The sequence below is a fragment of the Marmota monax genome, unplaced genomic scaffold (genome assembly GCF_021218885.2).
Source record: "Marmota monax isolate L192 unplaced genomic scaffold, Marmota_monax_Labrador192_F-V1.1 WCK01_AAM20220418_F8-fsc00171, whole genome shotgun sequence".
Taxonomy (NCBI): Eukaryota; Metazoa; Chordata; class Mammalia; order Rodentia; family Sciuridae; genus Marmota; species Marmota monax.
In genome coordinates, this window is record NW_026694658.1 from 1,688,776 (window position 1) to 1,715,984 (window position 27,209).

The 27,209-nt window shown below is 33.9% G+C and overlaps 1 protein-coding gene across 8 annotated transcripts in view; it reads left to right on the top strand.

Moving 5' to 3' along the window:
• The window catches only part of Bcas3 (BCAS3 microtubule associated cell migration factor), a 583,386-nt gene that overhangs the window by 27,733 nt on the left and 528,444 nt on the right, over positions 1-27,209 (top strand). For all 8 annotated transcript variants that reach the window (XR_006846898.2, XM_046423193.2, XM_046423199.2 and 5 more), the window contains exon 6: positions 16,059-16,140. Coding sequence is in view for 7 of the 8 variants with exons in the window: in XM_046423193.2 (XP_046279149.1) it covers positions 16,059-16,140 (82 nt within the window). In the remaining variant the exon portion in view is untranslated. The remainder of the gene's footprint in view (positions 1-16,058; positions 16,141-27,209) is intronic.

The window sequence follows — 27,209 nt, forward strand, 5'->3', positions numbered from 1 at the left end:
ATATTTCTAATATATCATTTAGAGAAGTCTTACATCTGAAATTTAATTTTCCATTGAGTTCTAATAATGTAATAGTGGCATTATATGACTTTAGTTGATTTGATATAGGCAGTGGATACTATGTGAGTTCAAAATTTATTCTAATGAGACTCCTTGTTGGTTTTGATCTTTTTGACATTTTTTACCCTAAACCAATATATTATTTGGATACAGGCTGAATTATGAGTCTGTGGAAGGTAATTTTTTATTTTTTGCTCAGTTTTATTGACCATCTGTATATTAAAGTGTGCATATGTAAGCATATAGATTGAATTCATATATATATATATACACACACACACACACACACACACATATAAATATATAAAATATTTCAGCTGTCACCTAATTTAAGATACAGAATGCTTCTCTCACCTGAGAAGAATCCCTCATCACTTCTCTGTCAACACTGTCCTCTTTGTACCCCCAAGTAACCACTATTCTAATTTCTGTCACCAGAGATAATTTTTTTCTATTGTACTTGATTAAAAAAATGATTATAGATAAGACAGTATGTTTTCTTTTGTCTGACTTGTCTCTTAACATTGTGATGGTGGGATTTTTTTCCATGTTTTACGGGTAGTACTTATTTGTTCTTTTTCTGTATACTATCTTATGAAAATGAATGCAGAATGTTTCATAAAATTCTTTACATGACTGGAAGACGTTTTGTTTCCAGTTTTATAGTATAAAAATTCAATAAAGCTTCTGTTGAATATTCTTTAGGATTTTCTTCTTCTTCCTCTTCCTCTTCCTTTTTTGCTTGGTATTGGAGATTGAACCCAGGGGCACATAACCACTAAGCTATATCCCTCCTTTGTAGTTTTTGAGTCAGGGCCTGGCTAAATTGGCTGAGGCTGGCCTCAAACTGATCCTCCTGCCTCAGCCTTGTGAGTCACTGGGATTACAGGAGTGTGCCACTGCACTCAGAAATTGAATATTTTTGTATGGTGTTTTTAGAGACATATGTCATTCATTTCTTTTGGGTATTGACCTAGTACTCAACTTGCCATGTAATGGGGTAGGTATATGTTTAACTTTAGTAGACACTTATAAACTGTTTTCCAAAGTGGTTTTTAACAACTTTGTATTCCTATTACAGTGCATAAAAGTTCTAATTGCTCCACATTCTCATAAGTAGTTATTATTTTCAGTTTTTAAAAAATTTTTAGCCATTTTGGTGTTGGTATCTTATTATGGGGCTTTAAAAATGATTTTTGTTTTGCAGTAATTTCAAATTTTATAATTATTACAAGGAATTCCTATTATCCTTTATGCAGATTCACCAGATATAGATGTTTTGTTCCACTTGCTTTTATCATTCTCTCAAGATTGTGTGTGTGTGTGTGTGTGTGTGTGTGTATGTATGTATGTATGTATGTGTGTGTGTGTGTTGCTGGGGATTGAACCCAGGGTTTTTGTGCATGCTAGGCAAGTACTTTATCACTGAGCTATACCTCAGTCCTGTGCATATTTCTTTTCTGAACCATTTGTAAGTTGAAGAAATTATGTCCCCTTTTCACAAATAATAACCATAACACTAAAACCAGGACATTTAATTTGATATAATACTAGTATGGAATCCACTATCCACATTCAAATTTTATCATGATTCAACTAGTTTCCTTTACAGCTATTGTGATACTTTCACAATGTTGTCTTTCTTTTTTATTTTTCGTCCCAGGGGTTGAACGGAGGGGTGCTTAACCACTGAGCCACATCCTCAGCCTTTTATTTATTTTTTATTTTTTTTAATATTTTTTTAGTTGTCAATGGACCTTTATTTTTTTATTTACTTATGTGTGGTGCTGAGGATCGAACCCAGTGCCTCACACATTCCAGGCAAATGAGCTACCGCTGAGCCACAGCCTCAGCCCTCCATCCTCAGCCTTTTAAAAATTTATTTATTTATTTATTTTTAAAATTTATTTTGAGACAGGGTCTTGCTCAGTTGCTAGGGCTTTGTTAAATTGCTAAGAATTTCTTTGAACTTGCAAACCTTCCGAGCTGCTGGGATTACAGGCATGTACCACTGAGCCTGGCCATAGTGTTGTTTTTTGACGGAAGGAATCTAGTTCAGATAATTCAGTCGTGTGTGTGTGTGTGTGTGTGTGTGTGTCTGTGTGTTACTATGGGATTTACTAGGGATGCTCTACTGATTTATATCCCCAGCCCTTTTAATTTTTATTTTAAGACAGGTTTTTGCTAGGTTGCCAGGCTGGCCTGCAACTTGAGATTCTCCTGTTTCAGCCTCAAAAGTTGTTGGAATTACAGATGTGTGGCACTGCTCCGAGCCAGATAAGTTAGTCTTTGTTGTTGTTAGTACTCTTTGTATCTTTCTTTACTCTAAGGTCATAAAAATTATCCTGTTTTTGTTTAGAGTTTTTTTTTTTTTTAACCTTTAGGTTAAAGATCAATTTAAAATAATTTCCCCCCTCATGGTTCTAGGGATTGAAACCAGGGCCCCTGTGCATGCTAGCAAGGGCTCTACCACTAGGCTACATCCCCAGCCTTTTAAAATTTGAGGCAAGGTTTTGCTAAATTGGCCTTGAATTTATGATCCTTCTGCCTCAGTCTGGGATTAGAGGTGTGCATCACTGAGCCCATCTGAAAGGGGTTAATATTTTACACAGGGAATTGTCTGAAAAAATAAGGCATAAGTATGCAAATGAAAGTCATTTATGTTTGTGATTCAACATTGCCACTATTAATGTTTTTGACTAGATGATTCTTTTGTGTGGAAGGGTCTTGTACATTGAAGGGTATGTTAGCAGCATCAGTAGCCTTTATGTACTATATAAAAGATATAGCCCACAAGTGTGATAATCAAAATTGTCTCCAGACAGTGCCATGTGTCCCCTGGTTGTTACCTCCCTAGGATGAGGAGTATTGCTGTAGAGAAAAATATGATGGAAACTGCTGACTCAGATATCTGTATTGGGATCTAGATAAACATAAAATTTAATGGGAAAATTACTTATGGGTAGATAAGAAAATCAGGAATTGACTATGTATAGGGGTATATGTATATCAGTAAGAAATGTTTTAATGTAGAATTGAAGTATCTTTGTTATTTCTAAATATTAAAGTGAAAGTTTTTCTATTATAAACCCATCTTTTGCTCAATATATCTTTCAAATTGATTGTCAATAATCATTTGGCTTATTCTGATAAAAAAGGAGTATTAAGAAATGCCATTTTTTTAAGCTTTATAGTTATATGTAGTGGTTGGTTTCATCTTGACATGCACGGATGAGGTGCTTTTTAGTTTATACAATATTTCATTATATGCAATACTACAATTTACTTATCATTAAAAATTTTTTTTTTTTAGTTGTAGTTGGACACAGTATCTTTATTTATTATTTATGTGGTACTGAGGATTGAACCCAGTGCCTCACATGTGCGAGGCAGGCTCTGTACCCCTGAGCTACAGTCCCAGCCCACTTATGATCAATTTTAAAAACTAGAATTCAAATCTATTTCATTTATTTATTTTTATACTTTAATTTATTTATTTCTGTGTGGTGCTGAGGATTGAACCCAGTGCCTCACACATGCTAGGCAAGTGCTTTGCCACTGAGCCACAACCACAGCCCCTTATTTATGATCATTATCTTTTTAAAAAGAAAAATACAGCTGGGTGTGGTGGTGCACACCTGTAATCCATGGCTTGGGAGGCCGAGGCAGGATAATCATGAGATCAAAGCCAGTCTCAGCAACAGCAAGGCGCTAAGCAATCCAGTGAGACCCTGTCTCTAAATAAAATATGAAATAGGGCTGGGATGGAGCTCAGTGGTCAAGTGCCCCTGAGTTCAATCCCTAGGACCAAAACAACAACAACAGCAACAACAAAAGAATGATATAAGCAGGGCATGGTGGCCTGTGCCTATAATCCCATGGGAATCTGAGGCAGGAGGATCTTAACTTCCAGGCCGGTCTGGACAACATAGACCCTGTCTCAAAAAGCAAACAAAAAAAATGTACAAATAAAATGTACACATTTGATGATTTTTTTCCTTGTGTGTATATATGTGTGTTAATGTAAGAATGTGTGCCTGTATGTATATTTATACAAGTAAATGAAACCACCACTGGGAAGAAAGCATAAGGACATTTTTTATATTCATGGAGTTTCCCAGTGAGTATTCCTTCTCTGTACCCCCCCAGGTTAAGATAATCACTATTCTCTCCACAGATTAGTTTGCATGTGTTAAACTTTAAATTGATGCACACAGCGGGTAATCTTTTGTGTCTGACTTCTTTTGGTCAGTGTCTATTTTAGATTCATCCTACTCAAGACATAATAAAATGATGGATTAAAGGCAATTCATTTTGTATGTGTGAGTGATTATGAAGTGTTTATGACAGCTGCTAGGCCAACACTCTTTATAATGGTGTTACATTGACTTCTGAACACCTTTAAGTCTGCCTCCAGGCATGTGTGTCAGTGTAGTCTGAGTGGTGTTACATTAACATCTACCCAAAGTTAGATCTTTTGACTACAGAAGTGTTAGTTGCAAATGGGAGATACCATTAGAGCAGCTTCAAAGGAATGGAATGATATTTGGATTGGTGCGTGCTGGCTGGGGTTTTGAAGTGTAATGTCTAAATCAGCGTCCCATAACTGAAGGAATGTGTGAGTTCCAAATGCTTTTCTTTGATCTTCCCTTAGAAAATCAGACTGAAGGAGAAGGTCAAAGTCTCCTTAAGATACTTGTATGTGTGCAAAAATTTGGAAGTATGAAAACAGGATCACAAGTTCCATTCATTATTTGTGTTCTGTGGTTTTCATATTGTTCTTGAAATTCACTTCAGGTTTTCTATTTTGTATTTAGTGTCAAGACCAAATACAGACTGCTTTATAAGTCTCCTTAAGGTTGTTAGTCCTCACAAATATTCATTTCAGGTGGTTTTTTTGGGTTCACTTTTTTTTTCCCTTAATGGTATACATAGTAGGTTACAGAGATGCTTGATACTCTGACATTAATTGAATCATTTGTGGTCAGGAAGTCAAAAATAAAACAAAAATCTTATTCTCCTCTTCCCCCTGAATTTCAGAGCTTTCTAAAGGACTGTTCTTTATCACTAGGAAGAATTCGTCCAACAGTGCTCTCTTAAGTTTTTGAAAGTGTTGCATTAAAGCTGTAACACATAAAACACTGATAGTGACATGTTAGAAAAAAAAAACTGCCTAAGAATTACTTTGAATACAGTATATCAATAGGAAATTCTGAGGCATTTTGAGGCTGGACAGTTTTTGGCATTTTTTTTTTTTTGTTGTTTGTTTCCTTATCTATATGAAAATAACGTCATCTCTCATGGGGGATTGGTTTTAAGACCTTTCCTACTCCACATGTCCTAAAATCTGTTATGAAATTAAAAATACTGGGGACTGAATTACAGCAAATTATATTATATGCTTGCATAATAATGTCAGAATGAATCCTAATATTATGTATAATTTAAAGGAACTAATAAAAATAAATGAAAATAAAATGTAGTATTCTCCTATAACCTACAGATATCATCATATATACTTTATATCATATCTAGATTATTTATAATACCTAATACAATGTAAATGCTTTGTAAATAGTTACTATACTTATTGTTTACGGAATAATGGAAGGAAAAAAAGACCACATCTGTAGTACATTTGTAATTCTTTTTCCAGAATATTTTTGATATCCAGTTGAGAATGCAGAGATGTGGAACTGTATATCATCAAATAGTTCTTCCAGGATGATTCAGGGAGAGACCGTCAGTTCCTAATATAGTTTTCTTTGTAGTTATAATGGCCACTTAGGTAGCTGGGTAAAGTCTCTTTATTGCTTCTTACCTGAGTTCCTTAGTATAAGATGGTACCTACCATGACTTACCCCATTCCTCTTTACATTTTCTGCATTTCTCCCACTATTAAGAAGAAAATAATTGTTACTTTTTAAGTTGGAAACAGTAATGCAACAATCTTTTTAAGCAGCATTGTTCAGGTATTGTTTCTGTATTGTAAAATAGTTAGAAAATTGATAATGATGTGTTGTATATTTGAAAAGGTTGCTGAGGTCCTTTTATTGTTTTAGGAACTGAATTCTTTATAAGATCTTGATTACCTTTCCTTCCTCTCATTTTTATTTTTCTTTCATCTTTCCCCCCTTTTGTTGCTATTAGGAAAGATTAACTTCAATTTTTAAAATTTTGAAGTTTTCAGGAATATTTTCTGTATGTATTTAAATTAGTAGTCTTTATTGTTTTTTGAGTAGTTTTAGGTTTACGGAAAAATTAAGGTGAAAGTAGAGTCCCTGCATATCCCTGCAGCAGACCCACTTCTTCTTGCATTTGTATGATACATTTGTTACAATCGAGTCAGTATTGATATATTATTAACTAAAGCCCTTAGATTATCTTTTTTCCCCTAATAAAAACTTTTTAGTTATGTTATTTTTAAAAAACATTTTTTTAGTTATAGATGGACACAATATCTTTGTTTTTTATTTATTTATTTTTAGATCAGTGGTGGTAAAGAAAACATTTAAAAACATTTTATAAGCCAGATATGGTGCATGCCTGTAATCCCTGTAGCTCAGGAAGCTGAGGCAGGATAATCACATATTTGAGGCCAGCTTCAGCAATTTAGCAAGGCCCAAGCAACTTAGTGAGACCCTGTCTCAAATTAAACAATAAAAAGGGCTGGGGATATAACTCAGTAACAGAGTGCCCCTGGGTTCAATCCCCAGTACCAAAAACAAAACAAACAAAAAATTCAAACTTTTTTTTTTTGGGGGGGGGACGGTACTGGGGATTGAACCTAGGGGTGTTCTACCACAGATCTACATCTCTAGCCCTTTTTAAAATTTTATTTCATTATAAGACAGGGTTTGCTAAGTTGCCAAATTGACTTTGAACTTGTAGTCCTCCTGCCTCAGCTCCTGGGTAATTGTGATTACAGGCATATATCACCATGCCTAGCAACTGTTAGAATTACTGTTGTTGTTGATGTGGGGATATTTGTAATGATGATCTGGTGTGTTGTATGCCACACCCAATGATTTAGGAAAGAAGAATAAAACTTCCAGTATCTCAGATGTTGGTTGCTTTTTCTTTCCAATGCTTCCCCATGTAAATTTAGAGTCATTACTTATCCAGGGGACTTTGACATGAATGTTAATTTTGACTAAAAATAGCCTATTTAAATATACAAATGCAATTATCGATCTTTTCCCATTATTTCATATATACTAACCACAGAGACACAACAGAAGTTCCTGAAAATGAAGATTGTGTCATTAGTTTTAAACTTAAAAAATAACACAATTGGGCTAGGGTTGTAGCTCAGTGGTTGAGCACTTGCCTTGCGTACATGAGGCACTAGGTTCAATCCTCAGCACCACATTAAAACTAAATAAATAAAAAACAAAGATATTGTGTCCATCTACAACTAAAAAAATGTTTTTTAAAAATAACATAACTAAAAAGTTTTTATTAGGGGAAAAAAGATAATCTAAGGGCTTTAGTTAATAACATATCAATACTAACTCGATTGTAACAAATGTATCCTAAATTACTCAGAGTGACCTTGAATTTTCGATCTTCCTACCTCAGCCTCCCCAGTTGCTGGGATTACAGGCATGTGCCATCAAGCCCAGTTGACATATAAACTTTAGAATAGTGTGTCAGTATTCAAAAGATGACCTGCTTGGGTTTTGATTTGAATTGTGCTGAATTTGTAGATCAAGTTAGAAATGGTATCCTGACAATATTGAGTCCATGTATGAACATGGAATCTCTCTTCATTTATTTAGCTTTTAATTTATTTAATTTTTTTTTTTTTTTTAAATCTGAGGTGGAATCTTGCTGTTTTTCCAAAACTGGTCTTAATTGTAAACTCAAGTGATTCTCCCACTTATCCTCCTAAGTATTTGGTATTATAGACATGTGCCACTATGCCTGGTTTATTTTGTTATTTGGTTCCTTTTTTTTTTTTTTTTTTTACTACACTTGATATTAATCAAAAAGCCAGAAAGTGATGCTGTGTTTTTTGCTTTGATATTTTTTGTCAGTTTTGTAGTTTTCCTCATATAGATCTTAGATATATTTTATTGGATTTATACTTAAATTTCATTTTGGGATGCTAATATGTTAAGTAATGTATTTTTAATTTCTCATTTTATTTGTTCATTCCATTTTTGAAATTAATCATTGTTTGCATCTTAACCTTGTACCCTGCAACCTTGCTGTAGTTTCTGGAATTTTTCATTGATTCTTTTGGATTTCATACATTAATGATTATGTCACCTGTGAACTAAGACAGTTTTCTTTTCCACAGTTTTGTGTACATTTTACAGGGTGAGTATCCCTCATTTAAAATGCCCAGCAATGGATGTATTTTTGATTTTGAATTTTTTTGGATTTGGGGAAATTTGCGTATACATAATAAAATGTCTTGAGGGATGGCACCTATAACTAAACACAGAATTCATTTATGTTTCATACACATATAGACTGAAGGTGCTCTCAGGTAATATTTAAAATAATTTTCTATATGAACAAATTTTGTGTACATTGAATCATCAGCCTGATGTCATTTTGAAACTCAGAAATTTTCAGATTTTGGAGCTTTCTGGATTTTAAAATTAAAGATTATATATTTAAAAATTTTTAGATATAAGATATATAAATGATTTAAAACCATGTATATGGTGTTAAAAATTTGTATGTGTTTTAATTAAATTGAGGAAGTTCTATTCTATTTCTAGTTTAATGAGGAATTTTTTTTATTCATGATTTTTTTTGGATTTTGTTACATGCTTTTTTTTTTTTGCATCTGTTAATCTGAACATATGATTTTTCCTCTTCAACTTGTTAATGTGATTGTATTGTATTCGGTGATTTTCTTTCTTTCTTTCTTTTTTTTTTTGAATGTAGAACCAGCTTTGCATAGCTGACATCAATCTCACTCATTCATGGTGTATCATTTTTATAATAATACATTGTTGGATTTTATTTGCTACTCCTTTGTTGAGAACTATGTTTATGAGAGTCTGTAGTTTTCTTATAATGAATGTCTTTTTTGTGGCTTTGGTATTAGGGTAATGGAGGCCTCATAAATGATTAGAAGTATTCTTGCTGACTTTTTCTTCTGGGAGAGATTTTAGAGAATTGTTTCCTTAAATATTTTTTGTAGAACTCACCAGTGAACTATCTGGGTCTGCTGCTTTCTGTTTGGGAAGTTATTGTCTGTTTCTTCTTATGTGAGTTTAGCAGATTGTCTTTTAAGGAATTAATCCATTTCATCTAGTTTATCAAATGTGGGTGTAAATTTGTTCATTATTCTTTTCCCATTCACGGGATCTGTAGTGATCTTTTCCTCTTTCATTTCTGTTATTAGTAATTGGTGTTGTCTGTCTTTCTCATTCTTAAACTGGCTAGAGTCTTAATGATTTTTATTGATTTTTTTTTTTCAGAGAATCAACTTTTGATTTCATTGATTTTTCTCTTGATTTCCTATTTTCAATTTTATTGATTGCTGCTCTAATTTCTGTTTATTTGCTTCTGTTTACTTTGAGTTCAGTTTGCTTTTTATTTCCTCATTTCATAAGATAGAATCTTAGATTTAAAAATTTTGGTTATTTTTGAAATATATGTAATTAGTACTATAGATTTCCTTGTATTCCCTTATTCTTGCAGTGTATCTGACAAATTTTGATTAAGTTGATTTCTTTTCTTGTTTTTTTTTTTTTTTTTTTTTGGGTGACAGGAATTGAAACTAGGAGTGCTTAACTACTGAGTCCATATTCAGCATTTTATATTTTATTTAGAGACAGGGTCTCACTAAATTGCTTAGGGCCTTGCCAAGTTGTTGAGGCTGTCTTTGAACTCATGATCCTCCTGCCTCAGCCTCCTGAGCTGCTGTTATTACAGGCATGTGCCACTGTGCCTGGCAAGTTGAATTTTTAATTAATATATTTTAAGATTTCTTTGGAGCTTTCTTCTTCAACCTACCTGTTTATTTACAATTGTGTTGTTTAAACTCTCAAGTATTTGTTATTTTCCAGCTATTGCCCTGTTATTGATTTGTAGTTTAATTCCACTGTAATATGAACATAGGTATTGTATGATTTCTGTTCTTTTTTTAAAATATTTTTTTTAGTTGTCAGTGGACTTTATTTCATTTTTTTATATGTGGTGCTGAGAATCGAACCCAGTGCCTCATACAGGCTAGGCAAGTGCTCTGCCACTGAGCCACAACCCTAGCCTATGATTTCTGTTCTTTTAAGTTTGTTTAGGTGTGTTTTTGTCCAGAAGATGAACAACTGCATTAACAAAATTTAGAGATGTGTTGCCATAACCCAATCATTGTGACTTAGCTTGAGAGGAGGATTGATTACTATTATATTTGTAATTTGAATAGGTACAGAGAACTCTACCTTCTTCCAGAGCTGCTGAACTGTATCCTTGAATCTCATTCATATCGTGTACTCTGCTATCTAGGTCTTTCAGGCAAAAGTCATCTGCCATCTGCCTTCATAGAGGTTCATTGTGATAGATTGTTTGTTTATATATTTAGTTTGAGGCAGTAGTACATATCCAGGGGAGACCGCTTTATGTTTTTCATTCACCATGCATAATAGATTTAAATGTGTTAATTTTATATATCCACCAGAATGGTTGAAACTAACTGTATGCTAGGATGTGGGGCAGATAGAACCCTTATACATTGCTGGTAGAAGTATAAATTGGTATAATCACTTTGGAAAATAATTTTGTTAAGATCTACAAAATCTGTACTTATGTTACCCTAGATCCTTACATAGAAGCAAATATACTACTATCTACTCCAAAAATACTGTTCACCAAAAACCATCTGCAAGAATATTTATAGTAATATTTTGGGGATGTTATTTTCAGAATGGTAAATAAGGATTCTTACATATAACTATAAAATGGACAAGTGGCCTAGATCTTATTTAACTTATTTATTAATTAATAAATGAAGTGGGAAATTGTTACAAGTAATTCAAAGGAGAAGGTGAAAAATAAATGTAGGCAACTATAGGCACATTAAAATGAACTTGCTGATAAATACCAACCTTCTTAATATCCTGTTGGCACTAAAATATACTGGTTGGACTGGGAACATAGTTCAGCATTGGGTATTTACCCAGCAAACCCAGTGTTAGATCATGTACTTTTCCTAGCTGAGTTTGATTCCCAGCACCACCCAAAACAAACAAACAAAACAAAATAAAATTAAACAAAGCAAAACAAAACAAAACAAAACCCCAAACCCTACTGCTTTAAATCATGTTTTCTGCAGGGGGAATTTAATTGTATTTTCAATTGACAAAATTAATTTTCATTTCTGTATTCAAGAATTAATTTTATTTCTATCAGTTTTCCGTAAGTCAGAGTATCTTAAGATAGCCCACTCAAAGAAAAGATGAGGATCCCTGTGGTACCAAAAAAACTCACTGGGCTGAAGAACTATTGGAAATCTATTGAAAGAACACACAGTAATCTTTTTCCTATTTCAAAATCTTTTACAATTTTTCTTGGCATATTAAGAGCCTCAAACTAGAAACAATACAGAGATCTAAATTAAATTATAGTAATTTTATACAATGGAATTCTATATAGCAACAGAAAACAAAAACCAGAAAACTGCAATCACATGCAACAACTAATTAATTTCTTAAGCATAGTAATGTGCAAAAGAAGCCACTGCAAGAATATATACTGTGTGATCTCGTTTACACTATGTTCAACAAGTAAAACTTACGTAAAGTACTAGAAGTCAGGCTTGTGGTTAGTTATCCTTAAAATGGGATTATGACTGGGAAGGGATATACCAGGACCTTTTGAGTTTCCCTAATGTGCTTTGACTTGATGTTTATTGCTGGTAACAAAGGTGCATTAATATTGAACATTCATTAAGCTGTACATATAACTCATTTTGTACTTTTTTTTTGGTGTTGGGGGGCTTTGGGAATTGAAACCAGAGGTGTTATACCACTGAGCTATATCCCCAACTGTTTTTAAATTTATTTTAGTTTTTGGTACTGGGGATTGAACCCAGGAGTGCTTCACCATTGAGCATATCCCCACCCCTTTTTATTTTTTGAGACAGGGTCTTGCTAAATAGCTTACCGTCATCCTCAGTTGCTGAGGTTGGGTTGGAGCTTGAAACTCTTCTGTCTCAGCTCTGGAGTCTCTGGGATTGTAGGTGTGCACACTGGGTCTGGGTGATTTGTACATTTTTAAGTATTTATTATCTTTCAGTAATGTTTGCTAAAAGTCATTTGCTGACCATAGTCCTCCATTTTACCAGTGTAGGGGATGATGGGGGTGTGAATATATACTGTTGTCCTAATTCCATGGTGTTATAAATTATTATTTTTATTATCCTTGGTATTTGATTGAATTTTCCATTTGGCAGCCAGTTGAACATCAGGATTTGAGAAACAAGTTTGGTTCTGAGGGGTGGGTGACCTTTGTTTGCTTTCAGACTTCAGTATGAGTACTTACAGCTCTCCCAGCACTTTTATAACCTTTTCTGTATGTGTATTATTGTCTCCGCTGTTGTAATTTCCTTTTACATTAGATTGAGTTGTGAGATTCTGAGCTTGTATTCCCCCACCCCTTTTTTAGTTTGGTATGTAATTTGCATATTTTCACCATGCGAAAGCTATTTTCTATGGTTGGAAAAGATTTTTTTCCTACAGTGTGAACAAATCATTCTTTGTTCTCGTTATTGTGCCTCCAAGCTGGTACGTCCGGTTTATGCCCCAAACAACAAAAGTCTGTCATCAGAAATTAAAATACCAGTAAGAACAAAGGCAGAGACCATGAGGAGCACTTAGGGAGGTTTCCTCCCTGTTTGCTCCTCTCCCCGCGTTACCACAGATGCCAAGAAGCTGGAACACTGCTCGGTACACTCCTTCCTTGTAGTTCTGCTCTTGTATTTATTGTTATCATTGGTTTAAAAGTGAACTTACAGCTCTGTGTGACTCTTTTGAGGACTTATAAAATCCTCATCCGTGAGATTCTTGCCATTTTCAATGAGCTCTTTTTAAGAAACCTTAAAGTCATGTTTGACAGCCTTTTTAGAAAATGTTTTGACACTTGTTTATTTGAAAGCAAAATTACCAGTGAACATGCTGTGTAAAATTATTAGAGGCAATTTAGAATGGTAGCTAAAGCAGAGTTTGTAAGGATGTATACGTCCTCCGTGTGCCCTTTCCAAAATGTGCACATCCTGTCTTTGGTAGCACGGTATTTATTCTGAAATTATATTTTAAAATAGATTTTTCACATATTATTCAGAGAATTCTCTTCTGGGAAAGTTTATATTTGTGTCTCATAGGATAGTTTAGAACTAAGCTTCTAATTTCAGTATGTTGTATAATCATGGTTTTATTATATTAACAAATATCTATAAATGTGACACAATGCTTCCTCCCCTCCTCCCTTTTCCTGTTATACTTAAACAAAGATTGTAGGACCTTAATTTAGAGGTAATGAAAAATGGACAATGAATGTGGGGATGCATTTTATAATCAATCTTAATGTTGCTTTTCTTCTCACCTGTTGCTGTTTGTATAAAGAGGGATTTAGAATAGGACTTTTAGGCTTTTAGATTTGTTTTGAAAGTTGTTTTGCTGAAGAACATAGTGTGTTCCAATTTCAAATTTTTTTTGTGCCAAAGTAAGTTTGTATTAAATTCAGTGGTACAAAAGTTATGAATATGCCAAGACTGATTTTAAATTATTTTTATTATTTTGAGTATAGATGCTCACTTAAATATGATTATACTTTCTTAACATTAGGTTTTATTTGAACTAAAAGCTAAATGCCAGACCTGTGGCACATGGAAATAATAGTACAGAACAGTCGATGTTATGTTAGAATATTGTAATTCCTTATAGGTATAAAACTTATGAGAAGTGTTTTTCATTATTCTGAAATTACAATTTAAATGTAAGTTATACAGTATTATTTTAAAAGGTGTTTTTCATGTTTCTTCCTAATAGAAATAGTATGTATATTGGAGAAGACTGTTATTTATTTCTTTCCCTACAAACATTTTGTTTTCAAAATATAAATGATTTGTTGCCATTCTTTTCATTCTTTGTCTAGTGTTAAAATTTCAAGAGTGACACATGTGGAAGTAGGCAAAACTCATCTGTAATATAATCAGAGTACATTATGCTTCACCATTTAGTGTATGTACGCTTAAAAATTAGATTATAACTTTAGGTTTCAGAGAATATGCATTTACTGCATTGGGTGGAAAATGGAATGAAGGTGTTTTCTGTATTTTTTATTCTGTTCAATATGCATAAAATGTAGACTTAAGAACTACAGTAGATGCTGGCAATGTTTTTCTTTTCTTTTTATGAAAATGAAAGGTCACAAAGGATTCATGAAGAAGCTATGTGCTAGATTACTACACTATGTTGATTGCATTTATGTGTTTGGTGATAGGTGGTGCTGTTGCTGCACAGTTGATCCTACCAATCCTCACATTTTCTGTATCCAAAGTACTATAGAAGGATTTGTTGTTGTGGCAATAAATATTTATAGGCAGAAAAACTATTTATAGTTTGTAGTTCTTAAATTCATGTAGAAGAGGTGGAAATGTAAAAAAGTATTTATGTCTAAAAGGTACCTCTACAGGTATACAGTTTAATACTGGAAGTCTTGTAATCCTCTTATAATATATATATATATATTAATATTTTTTTTCTAGTACTGGGGATAGAAGAGAGGGCCTTACACATGCTAGGCAAGTACTCTACCACCAAGCTTCATTCTCAGCCCTTTATTTTGTTTTATTTTAGACAGAGTTTTGCTAAGTTGCTGAAGTTGGCCTTGAACTTGGAATCCTCTTGCATCAGTCCCCCGAGTAGCTGGGATTATAGACATGTACTACTGTGCCTGACTCTATTTTTTTTTTTTTTTTGGTACCAAAGATTGAACTCAGGGTCTCTTAACCACTGAGCCACATTCCCAGGTGTGTTTATATTTTATTTAGAGACAGGGTCTCACTAAATTGCTTAGGGCCTCACTTCTATTTTTGATATTTTAAACTAGTTGTTGGGCAGTCCTATTAAAAATATCAATAGTGTATTTCTTTTGATGGATTTGTGTCTTCATTACATTTATTATAAATTCTTGGTTATGTAGAACTAGTTTTATATTTCATGCCATTTTCTTTGATATTACATATTCCATTAAACACTAAACAATTATGAAAATATATTGAGAAGTACATTATCACTTACAGTAAGTCTGGAAGGTAGTTCTTCACTAATGCTAATTTAATCTGCTCAATTTGTCAGTCTGCAGCCAAAAAGCTGTACCTCTTTACCCTTGAATTAATGGAATGTTGTACTTTATATACCTGAGGAATAAATCTGATGTCTCTCAATATGGACATTTGTATGGCATTTGGTTTTTGTGTACAATAAAAACAATGACAAGTTGGTTTTTATGACTTTTATTCATAGCATATTGAAATTAAAAGTATCTTGGAGATATTTTCAGCAGCCTTTCATTCTTATTTTTTTAATTGCAAAAGAATATAGGCTTATAGAATTAAATAATTTACTCATAGTAACAGAAAGAAGTCCCAGAAGCATAGCTAGTTCAAGTTAACTGGTGAAAGTTGCTACAATATTTAAGTGGAGCTTTTCAGAATAGTATCATAGTTGCTTTGTTCTGAAATGAAAAGCTCTGGAGTAGGAACAGAACAGATTTCTAATATTTTAATAAGATAAAAATTGTGGACTTCCAGTACAGACCTTTTTTCCAGTTCATAATGTCATGTTTTTCTAGAAATGCTTATGATAATTTTAAATATGAGTTTACTTAATGTGTATGACCAGCCTAAAATAGGTGTGGGTGTATGTATGTATATTTCAGGCAAATCATACTAAAATTTAGGAAATCTTGCTTTCATCCAATAATGTGACCTACATTTTAACTTACTGATTTTTTTCCTATCTTCTCTTATGCAGATTAGTGGAGAAGCACAGGAGCTCTTCTCTGTTCGACATGGCCCAATTCGAGCAGCTAGAATCTTGCCTGCTCCACAGTTTGGTGAGTTGTAGTTCTTAAGAAGAAACAAATCATTCAGAGTTTTCCTTTTGTTGGTCTTGGACTACAGACAGCATGAATGATAACTAAAGTCTGTTTCCCCCCAAGTGTCCATTCTCTTTCCCCTCCTCCCTGCAAGATAAACCCTTAGTTCTGTCAGTTGAGATGGAAATAGGTAATCTTAACCAATTCAATATGGCTATTCACTTTCTGCTGTGGTTTTGATTTATCTTCAGCCTCTTTGATCTCAGTTTAGCCTCTGCCTTTGCTAGCTCTTTCTTGAAGCCCTCTTCTCTCTTGGCTTTCATGGCCTCCTTCTTCCCAGATCCCTTCTTCATGACTGTGCTGCCTTTGTTATGCTTCTGGCTTAGCTTTCCTGCTGTGGGTATTCCCCAGGTCTCTGTTCACATGCTCTGCCCTTCTTAGTTATACTCACTGTTGTGGAGAGCTTGGTTTTCACTATTATCTCGGGTGTAGATGACTCCGCTTTCTGTGTCTATAGCTGTGTCAGAAGTGGAGTTTCAGGGTTTTAACCTTGTAACTCTGATGTAACAATGAATATGTGTTTAAATAATATGTATGTTTTATACTTAGGTAGAAAAATTCAAATGTATGTTTATATTAAATTGGCCTTTTCAGTATCTTAAATAACTTTTGAATCTTTCAGACTTCAAGCTTTGGAAAGGTTGTATTTTCTCATTAACTTGCTTTTGTTCACTCAAGAGTATTTTGCATGTGTGCCGAAGACCTAATCAGATTAATCATGTTTGGATACTTTAAAATCTTTTTTAAAAAGAGGATATTAAAATATTTTAATTCTATTACATTTTAAAAGATTACTCTGAAGTGCAAAATCCCCTAAGACTTCTTATAGTAGTTAATTCTCTAAGTTGGTGAGAATGACATTTACTAAAACTTGGGACAATGTGATTGTGCATAAGTATTTTTAGGGATTAATTTATTGATTAAATTGGCTTACATGAAATGGGAAGAGTAGAGGTAACAAAGCAACAATATCCTGCTGTCATGTGGCGATTTTGTACCTTTCTTTAACTTTATGACATTTATAAATTTCAGGTGCATAGTGCATTCTCTGTCTCTCCCATTCTCCTTCTCTCTCTCACCTTCACATGCCCATTCTTTCTCTGCCCTTTCCTCCACTCCCCACAGGTATGCTCCATTGCTTGTGCTCTCCCACCCTCTGTTTTCTTTTGCATTTGTATTTGGAAATATTTTGACAAAGAAGATTCCAGACCAACCTTTCCTATAACGTTTTTAGAAGAAACCAGCTTTATCTTTGGATGATCAACATCAACAAGAACTTTAATATGAAAGAACTCTGCTCTTTCTTTTGTATGGTATTCACAGAAGCAGAATTTCTCTCTTTATTTATAAAATTATTTATGCCAATTTCAACTTTTCTCATCTTTTACTTGTGGCAGAAATACTTTTATGAAAGTATCAAAGTAATAAAAATTATAAAAATATTACTTTTACAACTATTTAAAGGTATCTTTTATTTGCTATTTAATGGAAGATTTCTTCCACTATAATATATTTCTTTAAAATTATTGTTAAAGTATAATTTTACATGGTAAATTAAATATAATTTAATTTAAAATATAATTTACCTGGTAAATATTCTGATATATTTTAGCTTTAGACAGACACAATACACTTATTTATTTTTATGTGGTGCTGGGGATCAAACCTAGTGCCTCAATACATGCTAGGCAAGTGCTTTACCACTCAGCTACAACCCCAGACTTCTGTTATTACTTACAGCTTTTTTTTTTTGTATTTGGTAAAGGTTTTTGTTTGTTTTTCTTTTTGGTACCAGGATTGAACTCAGGGGTGCTTAACACTGAGCCATCCCCAGCCCTTTTTAATATTTTATTTAGATACTGCGTCTTGCTGAGTTGCTTAGGACCTCACTAAGATGCTGAGGCTGGCTTTGAACTCTCAATCCTCCTGCTTTGGCCTTGGCCACCTGAGTTTCTGGAATTATAGGTGTGTGCCACTGTGCCCAGCTGTATTTGGTAAAGTTTTTAGATTAATTGTAAAACATGCAACTGATCCTCTAAAATTTGTAATAGACAATAGCAATTCTCCACTACTTTTTTTTTTTTTTAACTCTCTTGTGCTTTATTCCTTTATTTTGATGGAAGAAATCTTTTAGTAACTTTGTAAATAAAGTATGTGTGGGAGATCTTGTATGTCTGAAGATATCTTTATTTTTCCTTAGCTCTTGATTGATAATTTGGCTGGGTAACAGCTGCTTGTTTATAATCATGTTACTTCCAATTTTGAAGGCATTCTTTTAGAGTTATGTGGAAGAGTCCGAAGCCACTTTGACTTTTTTTTTTTTTTTCCTAGCTCGTTATTCTTTCTGAGAGCTCATAGAGTGTTGGCTTTGTTCTCCATGTTCTGAAGTTTTGCAGTGTTGTATCTTGATTCATACCTTGTTCTGGATTCCTTCAATGTGGAAATGCAAGACCTTTAGTTTTGAGAAAATGTTTTAAATCAGTGTTGTTCATTATTTCTTCCCCTAAGTGTTCTTTATTTTCTTTTTCTAAAACTCCTATTAATTATTTTACCTCTTGTATTGGTTAACTAAAAGAAAAAAAAATCACTTCTTTACTAACACTTCTGTTGATTGATTCTTTTCTTTCTTTTTTTTTTTTTGGTGCTGAGAATTAAACCCAGCTTTACTAACACTGAACTAATCCTAAGCTCTTTTACTTGTCTTGATAAATTGTTTAGAGCATTACTAAATTGCTGAGGTTGGCCTTGAATTTGAGATCTTCCTGCCTCAGCTTCCCAAGTCACTGGGATTACAGGCGTGCTCCACCACTGTCTCTGCTGTCAGGTTTTTCTTATCCTCAGCTTTTCCTACCTGATACCTTCTTCATTCCCTTCCCCTCTCCTTCTTCCGCTCCTTCTCTGCCTTTCCTCCTTTTGGCACAATTTACATATAAATATTGCCAACTAGAATCCAGAATGTATTACTCAACAGGACCAATTGAGATTTATCCCAGGAAAACAAGGTTGGTTAATATTAGAAAATCAATGTAATTTGCTGTATTTGAATGAAGAGAACCCATTTGATCATCTCAACAGAAGTAGGAAGAAAAACTTTTTGAAAAAATTGTATTGTCATTTATGATAAAAAGTTTCAGTAAATCAGTAATATAAAGAGACTACATGAGTATAACTAAAGGTTGTCTATTAAAATAATTTATAGGGCTGGGGTTGTGGCTCACCGGTAGAGTGCTCTCCTAGCACGTGTGAGGTCCTGGGTTTGATCCTCAGCACCACATATAAAATAAATAAAATAGAAGTATTGTGTCCAACTACAACTAAAAAATAAATACTTACAAAAATCTACAGCCAACATCATACTCAATGATGTTACAGTATTTTCTTGCGGAGTTTGGGATGGCTTCTGTTATATTACCACATCTATTTACTTAGGTCCTAGTCATTAAAATAAGGTAAGAAAAATAAATAAAAGCATAAACATCAGAAAGAAAGACACAGAATTTTTTATTCATTGATAACATGTTTGTGTATTTAGAAAATGCAAACAAGGGGCTGGGGCTATGGCTCAGCAGTAGAGCCCTTGCCTAGCACGTGCGAGGCCCTGGGTTCTATCCTCAGTACCACATATAAATTAAGAGTAGGGACGAAGAGCATGAGAAGAAGATTAACATTAAACAGAGATGAGAGGTGGGAGGGAAAGGGAGAGAGAAGGGAAATTGCATGGAAATGGAAGGAGACCCTCAGGGTTATACAAAAGAACATACAAGAGGGAATGAGGGGAAAGGGAAAAATAATACAAGGGGGAGAAATGAAGGTCAATAGGGGGGGTAGAGAGAGAAGAAGGGTGGGGAGGGGAGGGGAGGGGGGATAGTAGAGGATAGGAAAGGCAGCAGAACACAACAGACACTAGTATGGCAATATGTAAATCAATGGATGTGTAATTGATGTGATTCTGCAATCTGTATATGGGCTAAAAATGGGAGTTCATAACTCACTTGAAGCAAAGTGTGAAAGATGATATATCAAGAACTATGTAATGTTTTGAACAACCAACAATAAAAAAAATATAAAATAAAAAAAAAAATAAATAAATAAAATAAAGGTATTGTGACAACTACAACTAAAAATATTAAAAAAAGAAAATACAAACAAATCTATAAACTGGTAGAAATAATAAGTGAATTTATCGGACTGCAGGAAAAAGGGCTTCTTCTTCTTCTTATTATTATTATTGAACTTACCCCTCATAGTCTCTCTTTGCACTTCTTTTATTCTTCCCTTCTCTTTGCGACTAATTGCCCCAAAAACATGTCTTTGGGAATTTCTTTCATTTTCTCAAACAGCCATCCTCTTGCTTTCAGGCCTTTAATTTTCTATTTCCTTTTTAAATTTAATTTTATTTTTTGATGCTGGAGATTGAACCCAGGGGTGCTTTACAACTGAACTACATCCCCAACTATTTTTATTATTTATTTTGAGACAGGGTCTGGCTAAGTTGCCGAGGCTGATCTCAAACGTGAATCCTCTTGCCTTAGCTCTGAGTTAGAGGTGTATGACGATGCCTGACCAATTTCCCTTTTAGAATAATAAGATCTCTCTAACTCCTCCTGCTTCTCATCCACTGTCAGTCATTTGTATTCCCATAGGACTTACTGTATTTATTTGCTCTGTTGTCTCTTGCTATTTGCATTTGTAGATTGTTTTTACCTGTTTGTTAAATATTGTATTTGTTAAATATTGTTGTGTGGTATAATCTTTTGAAATTTATGGCCTTGAAAGTGTTTGTGTTGTCAATCTCTACCCTAACTGAAAGTGAGAAACTGAAGGATTTGAATGTGGCATTATCTCATAGAAGAACCATCATTGTAATTAGTGAGCATTTACTCATATGAATATAGCTTGTGTTTTCCTGCCTCTTTGGCCACTATCAATGATTAGTCACTTTCTTAATGAATTTAGACCTGCTTTATAATTTTTTTTTAATATAACATTCCAGAAAGCCAGTTGGTATTTTTGTATTAGGTAAAAATGATTACTAATCATCTTAAAAATCTGTCCTTTAAGAGGCTGCAGTTATAGCTTAGTGGAAGAGTGCTTACCTAGCCTGTATAAGGCATTGGGTTCGATCCTCAGCACCACATAAAAATAAATTAATAAAATAAAGGTATTGTGTCCACCTATAACTAAAAAAACCCAAAAAATCCCAAAAACTGTCCTTTGAGAACTTGATTCCAAATAAAGTAAATTCTTAATCTTTACTCTGTGTAGCTACTTTTGTTTTTAGTATCTCACTTGTCTAATAAAATGTCTCTATATATTTTAATATGTAAGGCAAAATTTTATATGTTATTGACTTTTTGCTTATAAAGATTATTTTGGAGGATTAGAATCAGAGGAAATGTTCACTTCCTTTAGCATGTTTTTAATTTCTTAAAACCCTGTAATTCCAACAACTAAAAATATTTGTTATAAAAATTCAAAGAATACTGAAATACAGAAAATAAACATTGTAATTCTGTGGTAACAAATCATTACCCCTTCCTTTCTTTTTATTTTTAAATTTTTTCTTCTAAGTTTTTACTTCCTCCTCCTTTTCCCTTTCTTCATTTCCTTTGTTTCCCCAGATAGCCAAGCCGAACTTAACAGCTTTAGGATATATATTAGTAGATTTTTCCCCGTAATTATTCATACTTTTGTAACTTTTGTTGCTATATCCCAGACCAGCTTCAGGTTTATTACACATATTCCCTGATATGAATGTATGTGTGATGAAGGTTTTTTATTACAATTTATATCCTGAACTGTTTTTTCTTCCAATTTTTTTAGCTGTAGATGGACACATACCTTTATTTTATTTATTCACTTCTATGTGGTGTTGGGGATCGAACCCAGTGCCTCACATGTGCTAGGCCAAGTGCTCTACCACTGAGCTCTATATTATGAACATCTTTTCCATTTTCAAAATTTTTCATCATTGCTAAAATTTATATAACATTCAATTGTGTGAACGTTTGCATTGTTTTCAGCTCTTTCCTTTTTACTGATTATATTGTCATGTACTTCTATATCATATCTTTCCATCCCTCAGTGTCTGCGGGTGATTGTTTCCATGATCTCTGTTATAACAATATCCTTGGATGCTCAAGTCCTTAATATAAAATGGCCTACTGTTTGTGTGTAACCTACACACATCCTTTAGCATACTTTAAATCACTTAAAATATATAATGCAATGCAAATACTATGTGATTGTTACAATGTATTATTTAAGCAGTGACTAGAAGAAAAATTCTGTTCATTTTCAGTAGACACATTTTTTTCCCCCACATATATTTATCTATGATGGGTTGAAGACAATGATGTGAAACCTGTGAATACAGAGGCCTGACTTTACCAATGTTTAAAAAAAAATAAAAGTAGTGCCTAGGGGTGTAGCTCTGGTAGAATACTTGTCCAGTATGTTTTGATCCCCAGCACTACAGCACACATATACACACAGACATAAATGCAAGGAATTATTTTTAAATATTTATTTTTTAGTTGTAGTTGGATACATACCTTTATTTTATTTATTTGTTTTTTTATGTGGTGCTGAGGATTGAACCCAGGGCCTCACCAGTGCTCTACTGCTGAGCCACAATCCCAGCCCTGCAAGGAATTTTTTTTTTTTTTTTTAATAAGGATAACTACCAGATAAGGAATAGCATTAAAGGATGTGTACATTTAAAATTTTGATATAGGTGATAAAATTGCCTTTGAGAGAGTATGCCAGCAACTATACACAAGAATGCTTTTTTCCCTATTCTGTCCTATAGTGGCTATTATAAATCTTTTTTGGTTTTTGCCTATCTGGTGTAGAAAAATTCTATTCATTTGTAATTTTTTGATCATTGATTACTGGGGAGTATGGAAAAGTCTTCATTTTTTTTTTTTGTCTCTTATAGGTTTTGACATTTATACTTGTTTGAATTCTGTGCTCTTATTGATTCGAACTCTGCTACCGTATTATTAGTAATATATTATTATGTACATTTGATTGATATCTTGCCTTTTTTTGTTATCTATTGAATGCTGTCACATGTATGATGATTTTTGTTGTTAATTTCATGATAGAAAATCTCTTCATGGGTAGGGGTTGTAGCTCAGTGGAAAAGCACTTGCCTAGCCTGTGTGAGCCCCTGGGTTTGATTCTCAGTAGTGCACAACCCTCCCTCCCCAATCATCATGTTTCACCATGCCGTGTGTGTGTGTGTGTGTGTGTGTGTGTGTGTGTGTGTGTGTGTGGTAGTGGGTGTCCAGCCCAGGATCTTGCACATGCTAGGCATGCCAAACCTGTCTAATTATTTTTCTTCTTTTTTGTGGTACAAGGGATTGAACCCAGGTGCTCACCTGTGCTAGGCAAGTGCTTTTTTTCTGAAGTACATGCCTTGCCCTTTTTAAAAATTTTATCTTTCAGACAGGGTCTTTCTAATTTGATCAGGGTGTCCTCCAAGTTGACATGCTCCTGCCTCAGCCTCTTGAGCAGCTACAATTTCAAGTGTGTGCCACTGTTCTTGGCCAACTGTGCCTAATAGGTTTTTTCCTGTGGTAAGGGGGATTGAACTCAGGCACACTCTACCACTGAGCTCCATCCCTAGTCTTTTTTTAAAATTCTGAGACAAAGTCTTGCTAAGTTTTGCTGAGAACTTACCTAAATTAAAGAAACTGGCCTTGAACTTGTGATCCATCTGCTTCAGCCTCCCAAGTAGCTGGGATTACATGTGTGGGACACTGTATCTGGCAACTATTTCTAATTTTAATTCATGACTCTCCTTCAAAGTTTAACTTTTAAAAAACATGTCCTCTTTTTCTATTACATTTTTGTTTTTGTTCACAATCAGGAAGTAGTTCTTTCATTCCCAGCTTTGAGTTTTCATAGATTTTGGAGAAATTGTTCTTGTCTTGGACTTTCCCCTCCTATAATGTTATCTTTTTGAAATAATAGGAACTGTTATTTACTATTATTTGCATTCTTTGCAGTGTCTTGCATAATGTGTGGACAGATGAGTAATACTCAAAATGAATTTATTTAATTTTTTATAGAAGAGAATGTAGAATTCTGCTTTTTAAAAAATATTTAGTTTTTTTTAGTTTTAGGTAGACACAATATCTTTATCTTATTTTTATGTGGTGCCGAGAATCGAACCCAGTGTCTCACTCATGCCAGGCAAGCATACTACCACTTGAGCCACATCCCCAGCCCCTGCTTTTTTTTTTTTTTATACTTGGGATTGAACCCAGGGGTGTTTAACCACTGAGCCATATCCCCAGCCCTTTTTATTTTTTGAGACAGGGAATTGCTAAATTGCTGAGGCTGGCTTTGAACTTGTGATCCTCCTGCTTCAGCCTCTGGAACTGCTGGCATTATAGGAGTGTACTACTGTGCCCAGCATAGAACTCTGCTTTTTTTTTTTTTTCCTAGTTATAGATGGACAGCATGCCTTTATTTTATTTGTTTATTTATTTTTTACACAGTGCTAAGGATGAAACCCAGTGCCTCTCACACATGGCTAGGCAACTGCTCTGCCATTGAGCTACAGCCCCAGCCTGAACTCTGCTTTTTTAAAAAAGATTTTTATAGGAAGAAAAAACAGTTATCAATGACTGAAGAGAGAATGCTTTCATTTACACTAACAACTGTTAGGAATCATATTAACCTTGTGTACATGCTGTTTCTGTACTGCTCATGGAGAAAGACAATCATTTTGGCCTGGGATTATTTCATAGGAATGCAGTTTCAACCTTATTCTTTTTTTTCCCATTTATTATTTTCAAACTCATTTTTTCTTTTTTTGTGGTACTAAAAAAAGATGTGTTGTGCCTGGTAGGCAATTGCTGTATCACTGAGTTACATCCCCAGCCCTTTTTAAAAATATTTTTTTAGTTGTTGATGGACCTTTATTCTGTTTATTTATGTGGTGCTGAGAATAGAACCCAGTGCCTCACACATGCTCAGCAAGCACTCTACCATTGAGCCACAATCCTTTTAAAAAGATTTTGTTTCCAGACTGGATTTCACTAAGTTAGCCTGGCCTTGAACTTGTGATCTTCCTTCCTCAGGCTCCCAAGTAGCTAGGATCACAAGTTGCTAAATTGCTGAAAATTTACTTAAGTTACAGAAACTGTCCTTGAACTTGTGATCCATCTGTCCTAGCCTCCCAAGTAGCTGGGATTACAGGTGTGGGCCACCACACTGGGCAATATTTTACTCAATTTTAACAGATACATAAAAGTTGTACATATTAGTCATATTAGTGGGGTACCATGTAATATTTTGATTGATCAACCTTATCATTATCCTTAGAAATTCATTGTTTTGAACATGTGAATGTTGCGAATATTCCAGTGTTTTAGGACAAATTCTTAAAGTCCAGTGCCTTTAATTCAGAGGACAGAGGACTTTTTTTTTTTTTTTTAATTTTTTATTGTTGGTTGTTCAAAACATTACAAATTTCTTGACATATCATATTCCACACTTTGATTCAAGTGGGTTATGAACTCCCACCTTCACCCCATACACAGATTGCAGAATCACATCAGTTACACATCCATTGATTTACATATTGCCATACTAGTGTCTGTGCAGGACTTTTTGAAGATAAAGTTTACTGAAATATTTATGGGCCAAATTTCTGGCACTCATCTCAAAACACTTGGCAGAAACTTTTTTTTTTTTTTGTAAATTTTCAAATATAGTACACTTTCTGTGTTGAGTATACAGTATTTTTCCTATGGTGCAAGTATCTATTTCATTCTTTGTAGACAACTTAAATGTGGTTTTTATCATGTTCAAAGAAGAACTATTTGATTTGTTCAGCTGTATGAAGTTGGAATTTATGACTAAGTTTTCCAGAAGTGTTTGCTGTAATTTTTTTTTTGATGTAGCATTTTAATGACTGGCTAAATAAGTGAACCCACTAAAACACACGTGTACGCCTGCCTGGGTTCACGCGTGCGCGCGTGCATACACACACACACACACACATACACACACACAGAGTCTGTTCAGCCAAATACTAGCAAACCTCTAAAAGTAGGCCAACTGACATTTGCTTATAGTCATCACCAGTGTATTGCAAAGAAAAGGAAACAGGCTTATTGACATTTTAAATGGCTAACCTATGAGATTTAGGGCTTCCCTAATGTTTTCTGCTCCAATTACTTCTCTGTTTACATTGTGTATTGTGTATTTCCTGCATAACACCTAGTGTTTATTATTAAGGCTTTACTTCTTATGATTATTTTATAATATTTTTCTAAGCCTGTGGGTGAGGTAAATTGTACATTGGGAACATAGCTTATGTTTATGTTGAATTTTGTTAATGTTTTTGGTTAGAGTACAGGGGTTTTAGGGGGGAATGTCTACTTTAGAGGTGCTGCTTTTTAAATTGCTTTCTTAGTGTTTGGTAACGTCATGATAGTGGCATTGACATATTGATGTAAGAGTATTCTCAGCTTTATGAACCCTAGAATTGGGGCCTTTTCCTATGAGGGCTATATATAAAGAAAGCATGCAGAACAGGAAAAAGAGGAAGTAAATTTATAAATTAAGTGAATTAAAATGTGTGATTATATTTTTCTGATGACATTCCTAGGTCAATTATATATTGTCATCACATTCCACTGTTCTGCAAGGTAAGTATCTAATATACAAGTGAGGAAGCTTGAAGCTCTAAGTGACAGGCATAGTAAAACAGTTGATAAATGGTGGAGCTAAAATTTGTACTTTAAATCTCACCTCACCTTCGCCTTATTGTCTCTCAGTATATGATTTTTCCATTACTACAGGGAAACACTTTTACCAAATACACCTATTGCAAGGATGCATTTATTATTGAGGAAATCACACGCTAGTATATTTATTTAAATATGTAAAGAAGTAGCTTTGTTTTTCTCTTTCTTTTTAGAAATTTGAAGGTCTTAAATAGCTTCAATTACTATGTATCTGTCATTATATTTGAAGACCTTAGTTGCTTATTCTAAGGATCAAGA